The following is a 21,864-nucleotide window of genomic DNA, read 5'->3' on the forward strand; positions in this document are numbered from 1 at the left end:
ATTTTCTAAATCCAGCAGATGTCACTGTACATCACAGGGCAACACAGTTTCAACACAGTGTCGACATAGTTTGGGAAATGTGCCATACACCCAGTGAGGCCTCATCTGCCCATCACTACTGTTTATTTCTCATTATACTCAGTCATTGTTGCTATTTGATCTTTTAATAAATCTTTTTAAGATACCTTCAACAATTTTCCATATGAAGTATTTGAATATTTATTTAGTGATTTTAAGAGTTATTTTCAAATTTTGTCTGATACCTGGCACAGAAGCCCCTTGTAATATTAGTTACGCTTGAAGTCAAGTTCAATGTTACACGGGTTTCATCTTGCCATGCTCAGATCCTGCATCAGACTTATCCCTGTAACAGTGGTTTCTAAGAATTTTTAAATGGCAATCTTCTTGTAAGGCTAGAGGAGAAGTGCATCTGTCAACGTGTCAGACGATTGAAAGATTTTTGTTGGACAATATTAGTTAATGTCGATAATATTCAATGGCTCTGTGTTTTCACAAAATCTGATGTGTGAACAGTCAATTTCCTGCTTGAACATGAGAAACCTATGCAGTAAATACCTTTCCATTACCAATGCAGCACAGGCAATGAAACAAACTCACCCACTATGCTTCATGTTGGGAGGCTTGTCCATGCGGACGGCCAGTTTGATCCTCAGATTTGTGTCCTGGCTGTTCTTAGGGACCACCATCCGGTGGAACTCTGCCTGCTTTGGACCACTGGTGGTGGGGATCAGGACCATCTGAAAGTGGGTGAAGAAATACAAGCCTTATGCTGGACAGGCTTTACTGTATCTTAACAAGTAAATACTGAGGCATGAAAGCAGCTCTATATAATCACTTCTGGTGGTAATTAAATCAGCCTACTGAGCCCTATAAGCCCGCTTTATTTGCTCAGTTCTGTTTCTTGCCTTGGCACCACCACTGTTTACTGATACTCATATCTTCAAAACAAATGCTTCAGAAATATAGGATATTTGATATTGTGAGGCTGTTGTTATAACTCGTTCATCATTGTTTTTATCTTCGACATATTTTTGCAGTCTAAGCAAATGAAGATGAAAGAGGAAGCCAGGGCTCAGAAATGAGAAAACCTAAAGCCTTTCCTGTCTCAGAAGAGGCTCTGGCTCCACCAGATCACCAACCAGTTCTGAGGATGAACCTTCACATCGTCTTTATGGTGGAAGGATTCTTTTCTTTTAAATGAGCAGCTGGCCACATTTTTAACAGTAAAAACTGGTGTTTTACCAACACTAAGTGCTTAATAAACATGATTTGATTTAAAAAAATAATTGGACAGAATTTATTCCCCTTGTTATTGTACCATTTCTCTTTCACACATTTTATTTGTTTTTAGCTTTCAGGGCCCTGTGATGGACTGGTGACCTGTCCAGGGTGAACCCCGCCTCTCATCTGATGACTGCTGGAGACGGGCACCACCAGCCCCCCTCACCACCCTGCAAGGATCAACGTGTTCAGATCATGATGGATGGAAAGCTTTTAAGGTAGATTGTCTCCCTTAAGTCCACACTTAAAACACCTTCATAGTTAGTGCCAACATCGACTGATTCTATGATATTGCTGACTACTTCTGTAAAGTGCAGTGGTGCAGTTAATGGGAATGTTCTGTTGTTGATCCTCACTGCTCTTAGGAAGGAGAAATGTCAGTTTGTCTGGAGTAAAACTGGAATACTGTGATACTGAGTTAAAACAATACTCTGTCCTTGATGAAATATTTTTCACATTTCCTCTAAAGTGTACCTGTTATTTTATTGTGCTAATTTTCATAATCATGTTGTCTGTAAACTTTGAATGTATTGACAATTTGTACAATTCTGTGATAGTATATTGGCAATGTACTCTTGAAAAATGTGAGTAAGACTGTATTTGATGGGATGTGCATAAGACTGACATGATACTGTCATAAACATGACACCTGTTAGGACATACTAACAGGTGTAATGAAGTGTCATTCGGTAAATAATGACACTATTAATGAGAAGTTGTTTTAAAAGTTGGGTGACAAGTGTTATGTCATGTTTATGACAGTGTCATGTCAGTCTTATGCACATCCCATCAAATAAAGTGTTACCAAAATGTGAATATATTGAAAGTACAATGTAATTAGTTTCACCTGGAAAGTGTGTTGTAATTGGTCCTTCTGTGTTCTGGTAGCCTGATGTGTTTGCAGTACTGTAGTGTGTATGAAGCATGTAATGTACAAAGTGGCAAAGCAGAATAATTGAAGGCATTAAGTAACTAAAAAGTTACTACATTAGCAATTATAATAAACCAAACATGTAATTGTAGTATACTGTAATCACACTACTAATATATAAAATATGTAATGCTGAAAATACATTCTAAATATATTTTAAATGTAATTCATTCACAAAAATAGTACACTCAAAAATATACTAATCAAGCACATTTATATTACATAAAAAGCAATATACTTAAAGTATACTAAGTGTAACTTAAGTTGTCCAAAAAAAGTACATTGAAATATACTTCAAAAAGTACACTTTAAATTGTGCTTTAATACAATTTAAATACTAACACTATTTACACTGTAGTAATACAGGTATAATAGCACAAAATTAGTTGTTCCAAAATGTCACACTTTAAGTTAACTAATCCTAAGTGAACTTGAAGTATACTCATGATTAGTCTGACTTAAAGTATGCTCAATTATGTAAAAATTTAACATACTTAGTATATTAATTTTTCACCAGGGTAGTTTGCTCTTGTTGGTTTAGCAGGTTTACTTTACAGTTTTAACCAACAGAGCAAACTACCTAGCAAACTAGAGTAACAACAATATGGAAGATATCTGTTACAAACGGTTTGGATACAAAACTTGGGAGGGGAAAGAGGAGACACTCTGCAGGCCAGTGACTAAATGTAGGTTAATCTCAACTCTTACATTGGAATATATGCAGCAATATTGCAAGTACACATTTTCACATGTGCTGCCTTTCTTCATGCAGAGAAAAACAAATTCGTCCAATATTATTACCAATCCTTAGAAAGAGCAACTAATCCATCTCAGCCATCAGTGGTTAATTCACAAGTATTTATTTCCATTTAATTTTTGAACTTACCCTGCCCAGTTCCTTGTCTTCCAGAGCCAAGACACCAGTACTTTCTGTAAAGAGCTTTACTTTAACCAAAGGCAAGGGATGAGTTGTAGAGAAGTCTCCCTGAGTACCCCATCTACAAAACACCAAATTAAAAACTATGAAACAATAAATATGACGAAAAATAGTGATCAAAACAACATCAAAAACTTTAGTATTCAGTATTCAGACCCATTAAAATTTTTCACTCTGTTTCATTGCAGTCATTTGCTAAAATCAAAAAAGTTCATATTATTTCTCATTAATGTACACTCAGCATCCTATCTTAACAGACAATCTTGCATATTTTAAATCATGTAGTACAACAACAACAACAAAAAACCTTGTACTGAGTTTAGACGCATTGAAGGCTTTTGAGTCAGTCAGATGGCTCTATTTTTAAAACATGATGTCCAGGTACTGTAGTGGCGCAGGGGCAAAGCACAACCCACGTATTGAGGCTGTAATCCTCATGGCGGTGGGTTACAGCCTGGTGGCGTTTGCCGCATGTCTTCCCCCTCTCTCATCACCCTCTTTTCTGTCTAACTACTTTCAAATAAAGGCCACTAGAGCAAACAAAAACTTGAAATAAATAAATAAAAACATGATGTCCAAGTTTGTATTCCACCAAACCATGATTAATGTAATTGCAGCATTGTACATCAAACTATCAGCAAGGATAAAACTCAACTGAGATCTATCAGATCCCTGTTCTTGGGAAAAGAGATCTTTGTTTCACTTCTCCTTTTTGCCCTTTTTATAGAGCCGTTAAATCAGTAGATTAGGCAGAGGACCGACATTACAGGAGTTCAGATGGCATCTGGGGAACAAAAGCTGTCACTGTTTGTGGATAATTTATTGTTAGTAGTGGTGTGCTTAATCATAATCAGCCAATTTTCGTGAAAAAGCATATGCTCATAATCCCTGATCACTGTCTTTTGTTGTAGATGACAGACCAGTCACCTATATCTCATTCTTTGCAGCCTTCAGAAGTCAGTGTATCTCCTCCTTTCCTTCTCACTGTGCAGAAAAGTCTAAGCCCTGTCATGTGAAACTTTAACGCTCTGAGAGTTTGCGTCTTGAGATGGAATAATACATCGGGGTTGAAGCACCAAAATGCATCAACACAACAAATTTAATGACATTTAAAAAAACAAGCTCTTGATGGAGTATGGTGAGTTATCAAAGCTCACTGCAGAAAAAAAGACATCCGAAGTGGCCAGACAGCAGGTAAAGCAGCGCACAACTACCAACACTCACCCGGATGAGCATGACGGTCAGAAAACAAATAAACCAAAAAATAATTTAAAAGTCATCGGGCTAGTGGGCAGGGCTGGGTTCGGCCCTCACTGTTGGACTGGCACTACAGGGTACACAGACGTAATATGTCACAGACTTAGCGCCGTTCGAGCTCCACCTGACAGTTTACTCTCACATCGAACGTCTGCTTGAAGCTGCAGCATGTAAGTTAAAAATAAAAAAATAAAGGGTTTCCCCTAGAAAACTTGCTAAGCCCGGTGGTCGGGGCAGCGAGGCAGTCCACCAGCAGCCCACCGTGTTTTTGTAGTAAAAAATATTAAGTTGACAGGAAATGTAAAAATATTACTGGGTAATTATATGTTACGGAAAGACATTGCCAGTGACATGCCATTTAAATCCACAGCTAGTCTTAAAAACAATAAATATCAATTCATTAATATGAATTGATATATTAATGAATAGCAATTCATTAATATGAATTGATATTCATATTAATATGAACACCAATTATTTGCACTTCTATTTAATCCAAATTAAGTAGGTGGTTCCAGAAGGCCATAACGCTAATATTTTAACACAGATCACAGATATAGAAACTTACCATTTGTTTATGGAAAATATCAATTCTATTAAATTTGATTGTATGGTTTCAGCATACATAAATTAAAATATTTTAAATTCCTTAACATTTAAATGTAAGATTTTAAGGAGCTGACAAGTTTACTTTGTAAAAGTTCTTAGAACAATCTTCATAGTTAGATTGCTTTGTTAACACAGCTACAATCTGATGCTCAAAGAGTTTGAGTTCTTTGAGTTTGAGCTCCGTTTGTTCACAAATGCATCTCAATAAACTACAATTATCACCGATTGCTTTTTAGGTTGGCAAATTAAACTACCGTCTTCTAGAGTTTACTAAATCTATGTTGAAATGCTGTTACAGGTGTTGATGTTTTTAGCAGCAAAAGTGGCTCTTAAGTAAAATTCTGCTCAAGGCCCAATACAACCTTGGGCAAGATGAGCTAAATCCGCTGCACAACAACAAACAAACAGAAGATTTAATTTAATCCTGCTAATGTGACTTAAGTAGCTCTTCCATTTTGTGTCTGTTGAGCTTTTAATAAGCACCACAGAAACAGTTTTGGTTGTCCAAGCTTTATGGAACGAGATTTTAAGATCTCCCCACGCATTAACTGCGCCCCCTGCCATGAGGCAAGAAAACTGCCTGCCTCACCTCAAGTCTGTTCTCTGCTGTTTCTGATCACTCCTCAGCACACGAATCACATTATACACACTTTTGGTAACAACAAACATTGATAAGCTTAATGATGGAAAATCAGTTTATATATTAAAAGTTTTTTAATCACTGTATAGGCGACGTACCGACAGGAGGAACATGCTCTAAACGAGTGGCAGCCAGCGCAGTTAGCGAGAGGTTGCGCAATCCAAGGTGAGGCTCAGCTCGCTTCTGAGCATTTGAATGGGAAATTGCCAAAATTCAGCAATTTTTAAGAAAAATAATCAAAATTGGTAAAGCTAAATGAAAAATAAAATACTTTATAGTACAAAACACAGGGTGAGAATAGCAATATAAATTATCTTATCATTATATTATTTTTCCATGATGACAGGTGTGTCACTGGTGGCTACTATCCAGTAGCTCACCACCATCACGTGTGTGAGTGTGTGTGTGTGTGAATCCATAACTGACTGAAGGTAGTATGAAGTGAATTGGACTTGATAAAGTCATTTACCATTTAAAAAGCTTGGCTTGCTGATTTGAATTTTGGAAGACACAAACTATCATAAAAAACTTTCAAAGTTTACAACAGTAGGGCGACTGTTGTTAACCACACACACGCAGACATGATGTGAGGGCGGAGGGAATATGTACACACAAGGCAGTCAGGAGAATTCTGTCCTTCGCTGCTTGCACAAAGGCTATTGCTGCCCGTTAGAGCTATTGAGTATTAACCTTTGCGGCGAACTTACTGTGGTCTTGAAGCTTCTGCTTGGTCAGTCTGAAGTTTTTCTCCGCCCTCCACCTCCATGGTGCAGTAAACAATTCGGTTTGGAGCAACTGACTTCAGCCCCTGGACCTCAACAATGACAACCTGAAACAGACATGGGAGGATCCATACTAAAATATTATTCCTAGGATTAATTGTCAGACAACATTTACTTAGATGGGTAACGATGATAAAACAAGTTTTTTGCACAGGTTGTCACATTATAACCAAAAACTTAATTTGATTTCATTAGGGGGTTTTTTTGTCAAAGAAAAAAAATTAAATTAAAAATAATTTTAAAAAGGACCATTGCAGTTCCAGCTACAGGTTTATGGAGGAATTTTTCTGTCATAATCTAAGAGCACACATTTTCAGTCTGAAAGCAGAATTTTCTTTTCTTCTCAAAACTTTTAATACTTACATTTTTATTTTTGAAAGCATATACTGTATATACACACATATACTGTATACATACAGTACAGACCAAAAGTTTGGACACACCTTTTAATTCAATGAGTTTCCTTTATTTTCATGACTATTGACATTGTAGATTCACACTGAAGGCATCAAAACTATGAATAACACATGTGGAAATATGCACTAAACAAAAAAGTGTAAAACTGAAAATACCCCTTATATTCTAGTTTCTTCAAAGTAGCAACCTTTTGCTGTGATATACACCTTTCCTGTAAAGGAAAGGTGTGCAGCCATGTGCGTGTGCACGGCTTTATACATCTGGATTTTTTTGTGCGACGCACTTTTCTAAATTTATCCGTATGCCAAGTTTTACTGTGAAAACTGCGCACTCATTTATGCATGAAGTCCCAGGTGAGCTACCTCCTCCTCTATTTAGACTTAAATAAGTAGATCAACACATCTTTAAATGATGTATTCTGGTTTAGTTTTCTGTGTGCAGCATGTATTGTAGGATATTAAAAATGCGCCACAGAAGCCTGAGACAGACCTGATCCTCAACCTTCTCATTTTGAATTTATTCGACCCAAACCCAAGTTTTAGATCTGACATGTAGGAAACATATCTACATGGAGCTCTTTAGTTGCTGCTAACAGGTGACATTTTTGTTCCCTTTGCAAAAGACTGACTTTTATCTGTGAGTGTTAGAACAGAATCTGGCATTTTATACATGTACAAGAAAACACATCTTGCCTTGGCAGAGCTGAAATGTATTTCACATTATTAAAATACAAAACCATGCCTTTTTCTTTCTACTTGTTTTTCTAAAAAAATAATAATAATAAAATACATACTATGATTGCAAGCATCTTGCATACTTAACCAACCTCCAGGTTAAAGGTCAGCACAACATCAGATTTGGACAGTATGTCTCCTTCATCCCCTATATCCAAGAAGGAGTTGTTCATAGAGGAGCGCTTAAGCTTCTGTTTGAAGTCTGGACCTCCTTTGGACACTGGCAGACTCTCCAAGTTAGCCATCAGCAAGTTGACAGAAGAACGCAACTCTTCAATGTACAAAGCCCCCATGTCAGTAGAGACAAACTTTGGATTCGTCTTTTCCTATAGTATGTCCAGAGAAAAGTTACCTTTAACTTTCTTGACATATAAAAACACTTGCAAACACTAAACTTTTCAAACTATTAGTAAAGTATTTATGAGCAGCCAATATTAAATGTGTGGCTCATTTTAAACACTTATTGTGCTATAAATTGCTTGACACAATCCTAAAGAAACCAGATCTCACCCTAGCAATCTTCTCAGCCAGCTGTAGCCTCCCGTCCAGCTCTCTGCGGATCTGAGCAGCTTGTTCATCCACATTGTCAAGCTGTAAAAAAGCAAACAAAAATGAAACAGAAAAAAAGAAGAGCGCTGTCTAAAAGATGAAAAACATCCCTGTTTTAGAAGCAAATTTAAAAAAGGTAAGTTTTTGGTTTGGACATGCGGAAGCCCTGCTGTAACATCTTAAAATATAATTCTTGTTTTACTCACTGCTGCCTGTCTTTACTGCTCTACACACCAACAGCTTCAGCGATTAAAATGACAAGTCAAGGATGAAGGATAAAAAAAATATATATATTCTGGACACTTTAAATAGGATGACACAGCTGTAGTGCAAAACATATATATTTTAATAAACTTTCTTTTAATGTTTGTCTTTTTAAGACTATATAGTTGGTGTGTAGGTATTGTTAATGTCTGGCAGTGACACATAATCACCAACGTTTGTCTGTCACCTATGAAATGGGCCAGTTTAACACGATTAAGCTTACAGGAAACTGCAGTTAAGTCAATTAATTACCAACCTTTCCACTGATTGGTCCGGAAGAAAGTCTACCGAAAAGAATCTAAGTGAATGGGACTCGGTGAGAGCTCACATGACCTGAACTATTCCACTTCTGCTGGCTGCTGTCATTTCTGATGTTTTGAAATACTCTTGATTATCTTTTTTGATTTTCAGATTAATTCCTAATGGCCTTTACACCTGGAAGCCCTCATTGTACTCTTCAGACCTTGTTTGCAGGAAAGAAAACACTTGAACTGTCACATACTTTCAGAAAAATCTCTCCCTACCCCCTTTTTATTTTAATTCCAATTACATAAAACTATTTACAAGTAACTTTTCAGCAAGATATAGTAGCTTGAATGAATAATTCCTTAATATTGATAAAGATGTACTTATTCCATTGACATGACCAACCTCCTGCACGCCCCCTTCCAGAAAACCAAACAGCAAGAAAAAGTGGTTGTTAACATTAGCCCAGTTTTACTTCTGGGACAATTACTGACATGTTAAAAGAAATATCAGCTAATAAACATGTTAATGCATCCCTAAGGTGAGGTCATCTGCTGACAAAAATCCACTTACCTGACAGGCATTGTATAGCAGCTGGTGCTCAAACTTGTGGATGCCCAGTATCTGCTGGAACATTTCGTACAGCTGCTCTTTACTGAGGATGAGCTCTGAAACAGCACTCAGGTGTGCCCGCTGTGGTTGGCGCCGCATGTCTTCCTCCCCACAGTAGATGGTATCATACTTGGTAATCCAGGAGCTCAGCACAGTCTCTTTACTCAAGCCATCGATCTCCGGAAGGCTGCGCACCCGTCGCTCAATGTTTTTCTTAAAAACCTCGCGGAAGTCATTGGCTGAGCACCCACCACTCTGAACCATTCGGTAAACTCTCTCACTCTTCAGAAAACCCTGTTTAGAGAGAGAAAGAACATACTTAGTTATTTGTTCATATGGTCCACTGAAATATCTTCAACATGTCAACACTTTCAAAGGAAAAAAAGGGAAATTGTTTAAGTTTAAGTGCAGTCTGGCTTGTTTGCAGCCAAATAAGTCCCAGCCACACCGAGGTTATTTTGGTAAGACTGAAAGAACATCAGCAAAAATAGGTCAAGTCAATTAATTACCAACCTTTCCAGAGGTCTTTAAGCAATCAATGAGCCAACTTACTCCCACAGTGCCTTTCAGATACTGTGGGAAGAAAGACTATGAGCAAAATATTTAAGGTTCTCTTTATCAGAAGAAAATTATCTGAAAATACTTTTCATAGCACAAAGTGTCTAACAATCCATGCAATTCCAACAGAAATTAAAACAAATAGGCCTATAAACCATCATGTCTGGTACAGGTGTCTGAAAACTTTATAATCCCAAGAGTTATTCTTGCTCTATGTCCAGCAAAGTAAAATTTAGAGATGAATGACTTGATCTTTAAAACCTAAGGTGACCTTTCCAACTGGGCCGACCCCATCCAGAGACAGTGCCAAAAAAATAAAATGCACTTCATCCAAACAAGCTAGCAAACCTGAGCTGCCCAAACAAAACAGTCCCAACCTTCCAACGAGCTCCAACCTCAACTCCACCTCCCAGGTTCCAATAGACTCCTGCCAACTGTGGGTTTCCACCCTGTGGGGAGCACCGACTTCACTAGCACACCAGTGCATTTCTGTCTGTGGCCTGCATCAGGGTTTTTCTACCTCTGGATGATCTCATTCTGACATTCACAATGTTCATGATAACTGAAACAATGAACAATTGTTTAAAGTACAACTGTTTGGACAAAGGCTGAAGCTCTTGGTCTATTGTATCCAATAATCTCCAGATTAGTCCTCAGACTGCTGTCCTCCATCATCCTGCTTTCTGATTTCTATATGTTCTTTTCCATTCTGTAGAGCACCACAAATGCCAGCAATTATTACTTATAAAGTGATCGGCAGGAGACTTCCTCCCACCCTGCTGCTCAAATTAATTGAGGTCTTAAACATCACTAAATTATTCATGCAGGAGGAGAAGCCAGAGATTAGAGACAAAGAAACAGGGATCTGCAGGCTGTCATCTGTCTGGTGAAGAATAAATCCATATACTGTACTTTACTTCTTGTAAAAATAAACAGAATAATTGCTAAAAATCTCTTACAACTTTGTTAAAAACAAAAATTAACTTAATCTGACATTTCAAGTTCAAAAAGTGGTCAAAAAAATCAATTTTACAAAAACCTCCGGTCATCACACACACATATATATACACATATATATACATACACACATATATATTACTTAATGTGTTCCCACAGTCCCACAGGATCATTTTTAAATTTTTTCTTTTTTTTTACTCAGTGGCAGAAACAGGCTTCCGTAGAAACAGGCTTCCGTACTTTGTGCTATTGCAGCGTTTCTCTCCCTTGCTCCTTTTTCCTCCGATTGCACCATTTTGTTTGTAATTGCACCATTTTGTTTGTTAATGATGGCAGTTTTTGGTTTTTTGTAGGATTTTATTTGTGATTGTGTCCCTTTTTGTTTGGATTTGTTTTGTTCATTGAAGGTTTTTGCTTCTATTTTCTGTTATTGCAGAGATTTTTTGTTTGCAGAGCTTTTCTGTTGCATTTGTTTGTTTGTTTTTTGTTGTTGTTGTTGTTGTTGATGTTTTTTTACATGTGTTTGCAGCTTGTTTCGCTGTTTATGTGTTTGCACCTGTCGGCCACAGTAGCTTGGCAATGAAACATTATAATTGTTTGTAAATGACTTGACCGGGCTGGCAGGTCTCGCTGTGGCTTGCGCACGCCTCCTTTCACTCAAACTGGATACAGGCATGCCTGTATCGGAATTTATATCAATTCTTCATCAAGGTATGAGTCAAGCTTAAAAGCCACATCACTTCCTCTGCTTATGTAGCTCAATGTGAACCACAAATATAATCTAGAATAGCTTTTAGAGGTGCACAGTTAAAGGGCAGTGAGGATGATATGCCTTTGTGAACAAAGAATTATGTGTCTGTAGTTATGACAAGAATCAAGGTGGTTGATGAGAATCAGAGTTTCTTTGACCAACACACATTTCTGTTTCTGAAATACAGGAATCATTTACATGAAGCTTGTGTCCCCTCACCTCATAGTAGCTTCTCACAGCATTGCAGAAAGCTTCATCAGCAATAATCTGAGTCTCTCCATTGAGGAAGGCCAGGAAGCGCTCCTTCACTGTCTGCAGCTGCTGCTTGTTGACCTTACAGAGAAAACAGAGGAAGCAGGAGGTACAAACTTAATACAGTGAAACTTAAAGAGGAGTACATGACTGGAAAAATGAGTTCCATATAGATATGGGGTATACAACAATATTCTACGGAAAATGGTGTAAAAAAAGAAAAAAAGGCATAACATTATTTTTTATAATCAGATTGTGATGTTACCATTGTACTACACATGTTTTAATGAGGATAAAAGCAAACTGTGGTAACATCACCTGAATCTGTGCTCTTTACATCAGATATTAATATGTCTAAGATTTGGGTCTTGAAGTAAGACCCATAATCGTTTCCCCAGTAAGCCTCCCAGGAATAAGGTGGTTATAGAAAAATATTCAGATTTTATTTTGTGGTTTTAAAGGCTCTACATTGAAGACAGTGAGACATAAAGGCATACATTTTTGTAAATTTCTATCTGTTCTCGGCTCCCACACACAGAGCTGGGTCCACTTGCTCAGCTCTTCCTTCCCGTTTCAAACTAAAAATTAATTCTTTTTTTTTTTTTAGATAAATGGCAGAAAAGCCATTTAGATGCAAATGTCTCTCCAATGATTTTTTTGGGGGGGGGGATTGACAATTCTAGACTTTTCCAAGATTGGGGGGTCCCGACCCCCTGGGATTTACGCCATTGTCCTGCCCACCAAAGGGTTTTTTTCCCCAGATCACACCAGTCTAATCTGATTTGACTGTTTGTTTATAAATGCCCCAAAAATAGCTGTACTACTAGTTGTCTTGTAGAGTTTACTGTACAATGACAATAAATCAAATCAATAGATAGATTAGATAATCTACCCATCAGTGCCATGACTGAGTGTGTGACTGACTATAAACTCCTGTGTGGGCAGCACCATTGACACCAGAACAGTGAGATGCTTCCAGATTCTGAAATCCAGAATAACAAACCCTGGATCACAGAGCAAATGAGCTGAACGCATTCCACAAAAGGTTCCGTTCCGGAACAAACTCATCATCATCATCATCATCATCATCCTCTCTGTCCCCAGTCATACACACATCCCATCTTCCTCTGACCCACAGCTTTCCTGTAAGATCTTAGATGTTCTATCTTCCACTTCAGTCATGGACTCTTCTGCTTCCACAAGTCTGTCTTCAATCACATCAGGAGATGCTGCTGCTCCCTTTGCATCCCCCTCCCACTTTTCTGTATCTAGAACTGAAAAGGCACCCGGAGAGACTGAACTGGACCCGGGCTGCAGGTCCAGATGGTATCAGCCCTGGAGTCCTGAAGGCCTGAAGTTGCAAACCAGCTCTGTGGGATTCTGCAACATCTCTTCAACCGTAGCCTGACAGTTCAGTCAGCTACTACATAGTGAAGTAGTAGTGAAGTTCCTCCCCTTCATTACTCCTCTGTTTAGTAGTAAACTTATTGTAGGATAATATGGTTAATAATTCAGGCTATGATAGAACCTGACTGAAGCTGATGCTTGGAGTAAAAAGAAGTAAAACCCCATAGCAAGATACTCTGTTGCTGTGACTGATCAATAAAGAATATCTTATCAATAATTAAAAAATTACAAAATGTCATAAAGTATGATTACTGCTGAATAGACAGATCAAGCAAAGTACGAAAGACCAAAGCACCAAGGCTGACATCCACAGTGCCATCTGGTCTACAAATAAAGTAAATTTATACCAATCCTGCTATATTTATATTCTTATCCATTTCCCTTCCAATAGCATTGTAGGAAACAGGAGAGTACATTTTCAGAATGCTGAAGGTTTGTCATACACACCTTCTTAAAATCTTGTCACAAATACATACATGACTGGTTCCAAAAGTGGTTTGGCTCATCCATCTACACCCCATTTCCTCAGAAAGCAGTAAACACATGAACAATCCAAACTGCATCACATAACACAAGGTATACATGGGTTGTGAGTTATTTACACTTACTGACACTAAGTTAATAACCAAGCCCCACCGTTGCTGAAAGCATGTGCACAACCTGGTTATGAGCTTGATGACACAGCATCAGGATTTAGTACCTTCTAAGTTATAAAGCAGATAGGAAAGAAATGTTTCTAAGATGTCTGTGTTTCCAGTTGAGATAGATCAATGTAGAGAGGTCAATGTAGAGAGGTCAATACGGAGGGTATTTTGAAAGTTGCCAGGTGGCGCTGTTGAGCCGTTTGTGATTTTTGCACGACCTTAAAATACGTAATTTTCATGCAGTTTTTGATTATGATAAGGCCTCCAAAAAGCCACGTACTTTAGGTGGAAGAAAAAAAAATAGTAAACAGTATGATTACAACAGGCCTTTGCAGCACTTTCGCTGCTCTGGCCTAAATATTAAACAGCCTCATCAAAATATTGCAGGTGTTTCTGTGCTTTGCTTTAGACCTTTGTCTAAAATCTGTGTAAATCTGTTAAAAATTTGACACTGAATTTAATTTCATCTTAGATTTTTGTACTGAAATAGAATTTAAATAAAATTTGAACATTCTTGCTGAAAAAAAAACTTATTTTATAAAACATTGTTATGTTAATGACACAGATGATCTCACGGTATCATGGAGGGATACTGCCAGAGAATGGTGCAGTGGAGCAGTTGAGAGCACTGTTGTCTTGCAGCAAGAAGGTCCTGGGTTCAATTCCCGGGCCTGGGCCTTTCTGCATGGAGTTTGCATGAACTGAACTGAACTGAGCCAAATGAACCAATTTAATGACATCTGGTGGTGCTTTGAGTTTAGTAGATAATTAGTGTGTCACACTCAATTTACAACATTCATGTCCTGTAAACAAACAAACAGTTGAAGTTGTTTAAACTGTAGGCCCTCACTCTATAACCCATGAAAGTTTTACTTTTTGAATTGAATTATGGTTATTAAACAACTTTTCCATGATATTCAAATTTCTTGGAAAGGATCTGTAGCTGACTGATGGGAAGTGATGGATGGCTGTGAGAATAAAGGCAGACTAAGATCTCAGTGTTCCAGGGTTCTGACGGCGCCTCTGTTGCCAAGTATAACAGACTCCCTTGAGTGATTTGTGTCTTTAATTGTTTTTGCATTATACACAATGTTTACACAATTTCCTAACGGACATAACATTAGATCCACAACACTTTATGCAGTGTGTGTATGTTTTGGAAGCACTTTTAAAGTTGGAAACCTACTGATTGTTTGAAAACCAAATAAACTTAATGTGTTGCGGAAAAGAAAGAAACTATTTGTTTTTCAATCATTTGAGGTTAACACTATGCTGAACTGTTCTGTGCATTATTTTCATTTCAAGCCATGTAAAATTGTGATGTTTTAAGGGTTTGCTAAAGCAGAAGAGTTCGCTTTGTTTGGCTGAGACTTCTCCAATAGAAACTCCCTGCACTGAGAATCTAAAGCTGTTGCTGTTCAGTCTCACCTTCTGCTGTCTTCGGGCCATGTCGGTGGGCTGCTTGGCGTTGAACGGATAGGAAATACACCGCAGAACAAATACATAGATCTGCAGCTTGGTCCTCCTCTCCTTTTCCTCCTTCTGAAGACGCTCTCGCTCCTTCTTTTCCTCATCGTCACCCGCGGAGGGGCAGTCTTTTGCACCTTCACCGGGGGGTTCGGCAGACTGCAGCTGCTGACCGCCCGCCCGCCCGCTGTCTCCCTGCTTTTCTGCCTCTGAGAAGGCGGACGGTTTCCTCGGAGGCTCTCTGGTAACTTCAGGGTCGGACTCCCCGCCCGTGTCTTCGCTAGAGGACGGGTCCAGCATGGTGACAGGTGTTAAAACGCAGACTAACAGACTAATAACACGGCAAAGTCCTGTTCACGCTTTAGTTTGTTTTAGTTGACGTGGCGCTACCGCCAGCATATCTACTGTCAACGCCGTTTTCCTGCTGGAACAAGTGCTGCGTTTGAAGTCACGACCTGGGTTAAATGCTGTTGCTGATGGCGACGTCAGGGCAGGCGGAGTTTTCCGGATAAACGTCGCCGCGTGAGCTTCGTTCCTTCACGCACAGAAAATGTGTTGGAATGGCAGCGCGCGCGCTCGCTCGCAGCCACCGGTTGCTACCGAGAGCTCGATATGCGTACAGGTGAGCAACCTGTGGCTGCGAGCAGAGATGGGTTGAAACAGAGCGAAGAGGTGTCACTCTGGACTTTTTTAAATGCACCAATTTTTTCTCTCCAAATTACACATACAGTAGTTGTGTATCAAGGGTGTAACTTTGTGTTGCAAGTTGGTTGGGACACAGTTACGGGAAGGCCTTTTATTCTCTAGTGCTAAGAATAAAGCCAAAACTTACATGTTAATGCCAGATAGTCTTATTCAGAACATTAGGATATACAGTACGTCCTGATCAGGCTTGTCAGATTAATAGTACTTCGAAAATAATCTTTTAGGAGGTATTAAACATACTACGAAATATAAATATGTTAAAACATACGTAATCTAATTATGTCTTTCACTTGGTGATGGAATTGTTGACAAAGGAACTATATGTGAAATATATGTGAAACTTTTTACAAATCATTGTATGAGTCTAGACATTCTCCCGAGGAACATGATTATTTCTTTTAATTCCTTAAGTGGCACAGAAACAATTGGTGACCAAAACAAAATACTATGCGACTCTCCAATCACGCCTGATGAAATTAAAGAAGTTATTAATAGTCTTACATCAAATAAATCTCCTGGTACAGATGGGCTTACATCAGAACTTTTATTTGGAATAACCAAAATATTTGCTTCAAGCATAAGTCCCTATTTCTTAAGAACTGGGTGGATAATGATATTCTATCTGTAAAACAATTGTTTAATGAGGATGGTCAACTATTTAATTATGGTGAGTTTCTTTGTTAATATAAATTCCCTGTGACCCCTAAAGAATTTGCTGTTGTTTTCGATGCTATTTTAGCAGGTTTGAAATTTCTTATATCAACCTCAGGTAGAGCCCATGTCCAATACCCCAGCTCTCCACAGTTATTTATTGGTAATTCAGACCCGTTACTTAGTATTAAAACAGGAAATAAACATATCAGAGAGATAATCCAGAGGAATACTATTACCAAACCTGCTTCAATCTTTTTTTTGAACAATCTTTATTTAGATATTGATTGGGAACAAACATGGTTGTTGCCAAGAAAGTTTTTTGTCTCAAATAAAGTACGGGAGGGCTCTCTTCAAATTTTACACAGGTGTTACCCTGTAAATTCAGTACTGAATAAATATATTCCAAATATTGATCCTCTTTGTTCCTTTTGTCACATCAAACAAGAAACATTAACCCACCTGTTTTGGGAATGCTCTTTCAACAAAACGTTTTGGTGTGACTTCAATATTTTCTTTAGTCGGAAATGTAATATACATTTATTATTATTCCTTTGAATGTTAAATATGTTTTCCTTGGTATTTCCAATAATAGTATTTGTTGGAAAGAATATATTATAAACTTTCTTATTCTATTATTCTTATTCTAAGTTCCACATACATGCCTGTAAATTTGCTAAGAATAAACCAACCTTACTGTTTTTAGAGCTTATGTAAGATGTTTTTTAGACTCTAAAAATGTGCACCAACTCTAAAGCTATGAAACTTATAACCTTAAGTGATGAATTTGATTTGTAAACTGTTATTTTTTATTTTTTCTCATGGAATCTTGTGGATATGTTACTCCAGCACCGCGAGTGAGCATGCTACTGTCTGCAATTGTATATCCTTTATTTGTAAATAAAGTTAATTTTAAAAAAATGATTTTTTTAACCCTCCTGGGTCTCTTTCGGTTGTTGCTTTAATTTCATTTTTATATAAAATTATTGAGGTAAATGGCATAGGATGTGTTCAGGTTGTACACGTTATCTCTTATTGTCACCTTCCTAAAATAATGGCTTAAGTCATTTTCTTGTTTTGCTAAAAGTGGTATTATTTTTTTTTTTATTATTTTTGCCTAAAATATGTTTCGGAAAGAAAAAAGTTGTGATTTTTTTTGTTGTTGTTAAATCTGTTTGGGCAATGATATGCCTTAGATAGATAGATAGATAGATAGATAGATAGATAGATAGATAGATAGATAGATAGATAGATAGATAGATAGATAGATAGATAGATAGATAGATAGATAGATAGATAGATAGATAGATAGATAGATAGATAGATAGATAGATAGATAGATAGATAGATAGATCACACACACATATATATATGGGTGTGTGTGTGTGTATATATATATATATATATATACTGTAGGATATATATACTATATATATATCCGTACATGTACAGAGAGAGGAAGAGGTAGATATACAGTATCTACACTCAACACAAATATATAAATGCAACACTTTTGTTTTTGCTCCCATTTTTCATGAGATGGACTCAAAGATCTAAAATTCCTTTCAGATAAACAATATTACAATTTCTTTCAAATGTTGTCCACAAATCTGTCTAAATGTTTGATAGTTATTGTGGGCAGTATAAGGTACACCTGTGCACTAATCATGATGTCAGATCAGCATCTTGATGTGACACACCTGTGAGGTAGGATGGATTATCTCAGCAAAGCAGAAGTTCTCACTATCAAACATTTAGACAGATTTATGGACAACATTTGAAAGAAATGGTAATGTTGTTTATCTGGAATGAATTTTAGATCTTTGAATCCATCTCGTGAAAAATGGGAGCAAAAACAAAAGTGTTGCGTTTATATTTTTGTTGAGTGTAGATAGATTGATTGATATCCATATGTAGATATCTATATATATACATATATAGATATCTACATATAGATTTATATACATTTATAGAGAGACAGACAGATTTACATATAGATATAGATAGATAGATGTCTATGTCTATATATATAATTAAATTTAGAAATAGATATATATATCTTGCCCAGAAAGATAAATCATTTTCTAAATTCTTTTCCAATTTGTATAGGTTTAGACTTCTAAAAGGCTCTTTTTGTTCCATGTTGTTCACATTTTCTTTTTCCAATTCTCCCTTTAATTAATAAATGTGGTTGTCTTATTTTCTGTTTAGAATTAGAAATAAAAATCTTACAATGAATGAACATGAGTACTGATGTTGAACGTGGGGGAAGCCGGAGCACCCGGAGTGAACCCACAGCTGCACAGGGAGACGTTTCCCACCGTGCAGTCCTGGCTTTTTCATATTAAAATGTCCAATTAACAACAACAGAAGCTCTTTTTCCAATTACCACCAATCACCCAACCCACACATGGCCCCACCCCCTTTTAAATCTAATATAAATTGATGTCTACGCTGGATGGACGTTACTTCTGTCTTTGAACTGGCGCAGACATGATGGAGTTACAGCCTTTTTGAATCGCCTCCACAGAGAAATCTTTTTCATGGCGCTCTCTTCTTGTTCTGAGACGTTGTTCTGCTCAGTTGACTCTCCAGCTGCTTGAGTCTCTGATTCCTCAGGTGTTGTTTGAATTCCTTCTTTGTTTAATGCAACCTTTATCTGTGGAGGCGATGTTCTCTGTTTTTCCATTAGACCACTCTCCTCTTCTGTGCAAACTACAGGAGCCCCACCTGTCTGATCCCCGAATATTTCTGAAAAGAAGTTTTCCGGTATTGAAACTCCATCTTGTTCAGTGTCTTCCACAGAAACCGTATCATTGTTGAGGGTCTCCAGCTCACAGGCAGCTTTCATTGCTGCCTTTCTTTTGTTCTTAGATTTCTCTGATGGTTTTTTGTCATCTTGCTGGTCTCCACTTAGTTGGGTTTCAGAGACCGTTTCTCCTTCATTGAGCTGCTCTACTTTAGCGATCTCTGTTTTAATCATATTAATGTATGTTTTAATGGAGGCTATATGATCCACAACTGTTCCTAGTATGGAAACTTCTTGTTGTTCACTGTTTTCATTATTGGGGATCTCCAGCTCACAGGCAGCTTTCATTGCTGACTCTGTCCTGTTCTTACCTGTAGATCTCTTGAATGTCTTGGTCTGCTGATCCTGATGCCCATTCAGTTGTGTTTCAGAGGGCTGTTTTTGTAGCACTAAAGAGATCTCAGTTTGTGTTGAAGTAGTTTGACTGACTGGTTTTACTGGATAACTGGTTTCCTGCAGATCCATCTCAGTTTGTGTTGAAGTAGTTTGACTGACTGGTTTTACTGGATAACTGGTTTCCTGCAGATCCATCTCAGTTTGTGTTGCAGCAGATTGATAATTTGCTGTTTTCTGCTTTGGGGTTTCTTGTGAATCTGTCTGAGTCTGAACAGAAACCATTGACTTCTTGCTCTGTCTGCTCTCTGAGTGTCCTTTCCTTGCCAGCTCTTGCTGGTGTCTAAGTTTAGCACTTAGTTTTTTATTTGTGTCAAACATCTCATCAAGTTGTTTCATTAAGTATTTCTGCATTTCATTATTCGACGGTTTCAAGTTACAACTGGTTTCCTGTCCATCCATCTCTGTTTGTGTTGAAGCAGATTGATAATTCACTGTTTTCTGCTTTGGGCCGTCTTGTGAAGCTCTCTGAATTGGAACAGAAACCATTGAATTCCTGCTTTGTCTGCTCTCTGACTGTAGTTTCTTCACCAGCTCTTGCTGTTGTCTAAGTTTAGCACTTAGTTTTTTATTTGTGTCAAACATCTCATCAAGTTGTGTCATTAGGTAATTCTGCATGTCTTTGTATTTCAATTCTGTCTCCTTAAATGTGGCAAGACACGAACACTTTGCTTGACTTGTGTTTTCAGAAGAGTGGGGCAAATTTTGAATTCCATTTAAACATCTTTGTTGAACATTTTCTGCAGTCTGAACATCAGGAACCTCAGATAAATTGTCTGCCTGGCTGTTGTCCTTGGGCTTACCTGTAGATGGACTTGTCTTCTCTTTTTGATCCTGTGTCTCCAGCGCTTTGGCCATTGATCCATTTTCAGTCACCATTGAAACGTCCTGCTGTTCAATATTTTCAGCAGAACCTTTAAGCTCTTGTTGCTCCAACCAGACTGCAAATGGCACCTTCTTCTTCTTGCACTTGAGTGGATTGGCTGGCTGTAATTCTCTTTCAACAATGTTGTCGGATGCAACCTCTTCGACTCGGTTGGACTCCATTATAACCTTTTCTTGCTTCAGGTTCTAAGCTCAAATCACTTCTCTAGAAATTCTGTAAAGATTTCAGGTTAAGTTTGATGTCAATCTCCAAATGAAATGTTCACCAAACAAAGTTGAAAATTTTACTGTGAACTGCTAAATAAATTCTCGAGTGAAACGTGTCAACAACGGCGGCTAAACGGCTGTGATGAAAGTAGATGATGTGATGCGCTTATATAATCGCTGGTGATGTCAGAATTCTGCCTTTGGAGTTATATTGTGATGTCACATTGTGTCACATTGTCACATTGTGACATCACAATATAACAAGAGGGACAGAGGTCACAGACAAGGGTGTCCAGTTTCCCCATATCTATTCATTCTGGCCATGCAAATTCTTTCAGTTAAAATCAAGGAAAAAATTCCAGGGATTAATGTTGCAAACAGAAATATCATAATTTCCCAGCTTGCTGATGACACTGCAGCCTTTTTAAAGAATACATGTGAAATAAAAAACTCTATTCAAATCATCAACACCTTTTCCAAAGCTTCTGGTTTGACTCTAAATCTAAACAAATGTGAATTACTTTCCATTAAATCTAATTTAAAAGGCACATTCCTCAATATTTCTATAAAAGACAAAGTTAAATATCTTGGAATCACAATAATTAAAGATCAAAATATAAGTATATAGTAAGAAAACAACCAACAAAATGTTAAGAAATATTCTATTACGAGATGTTGTTTTTTCACCAGCTTGTATATTTTATTGGTCCAGCATTTTTGAAAATATAAATTGGAAGTGGACTTGGTTACTCCTAAAAACATACTTAATAAACAATAAAGGAAGAGAAATTTCTCATAAAATTATTTACAATATTTATCCTGTTAAAGCATTTTTGATAAAAAGATATAAATGGGATTTGGTAAAAAATATTATTAAATATATATATTAACAAAATAT

At 37.4% G+C, this 21,864-nt stretch overlaps 1 protein-coding gene across 2 annotated transcripts in view; it reads right to left on the reverse strand.

The window, feature by feature from the left end:
- The window catches only part of LOC102224657 (calcium-dependent secretion activator 2), a 147,636-nt gene extending 131,735 nt beyond the window's left edge, over positions 1–15,901 (reverse strand). For both annotated transcript variants that reach the window (XM_023347490.1, XM_023347483.1), the window contains exons 1-8: positions 15,278–15,901; positions 11,766–11,879; positions 9,242–9,574; positions 8,120–8,200; positions 7,702–7,935; positions 6,384–6,505; positions 3,120–3,231; positions 619–758 (exon numbers count right to left, since the gene is read on the reverse strand). In XM_023347490.1, the coding sequence (XP_023203258.1) occupies positions 619–758; positions 3,120–3,231; positions 6,384–6,505; positions 7,702–7,935; positions 8,120–8,200; positions 9,242–9,574; positions 11,766–11,879; positions 15,278–15,616 (1,475 nt within the window). In that variant the 5' untranslated portion in view covers positions 15,617–15,901. The remainder of the gene's footprint in view (positions 1–618; positions 759–3,119; positions 3,232–6,383; positions 6,506–7,701; positions 7,936–8,119; positions 8,201–9,241; positions 9,575–11,765; positions 11,880–15,277) is intronic.
- Between the last annotated feature and the right edge of the window lie 5,963 nt (positions 15,902–21,864).

The sequence above is a fragment of the Xiphophorus maculatus genome, chromosome 2 (genome assembly GCF_002775205.1).
Source record: "Xiphophorus maculatus strain JP 163 A chromosome 2, X_maculatus-5.0-male, whole genome shotgun sequence".
In the NCBI taxonomy this organism is placed as follows: domain Eukaryota; kingdom Metazoa; phylum Chordata; class Actinopteri; order Cyprinodontiformes; family Poeciliidae; genus Xiphophorus; species Xiphophorus maculatus.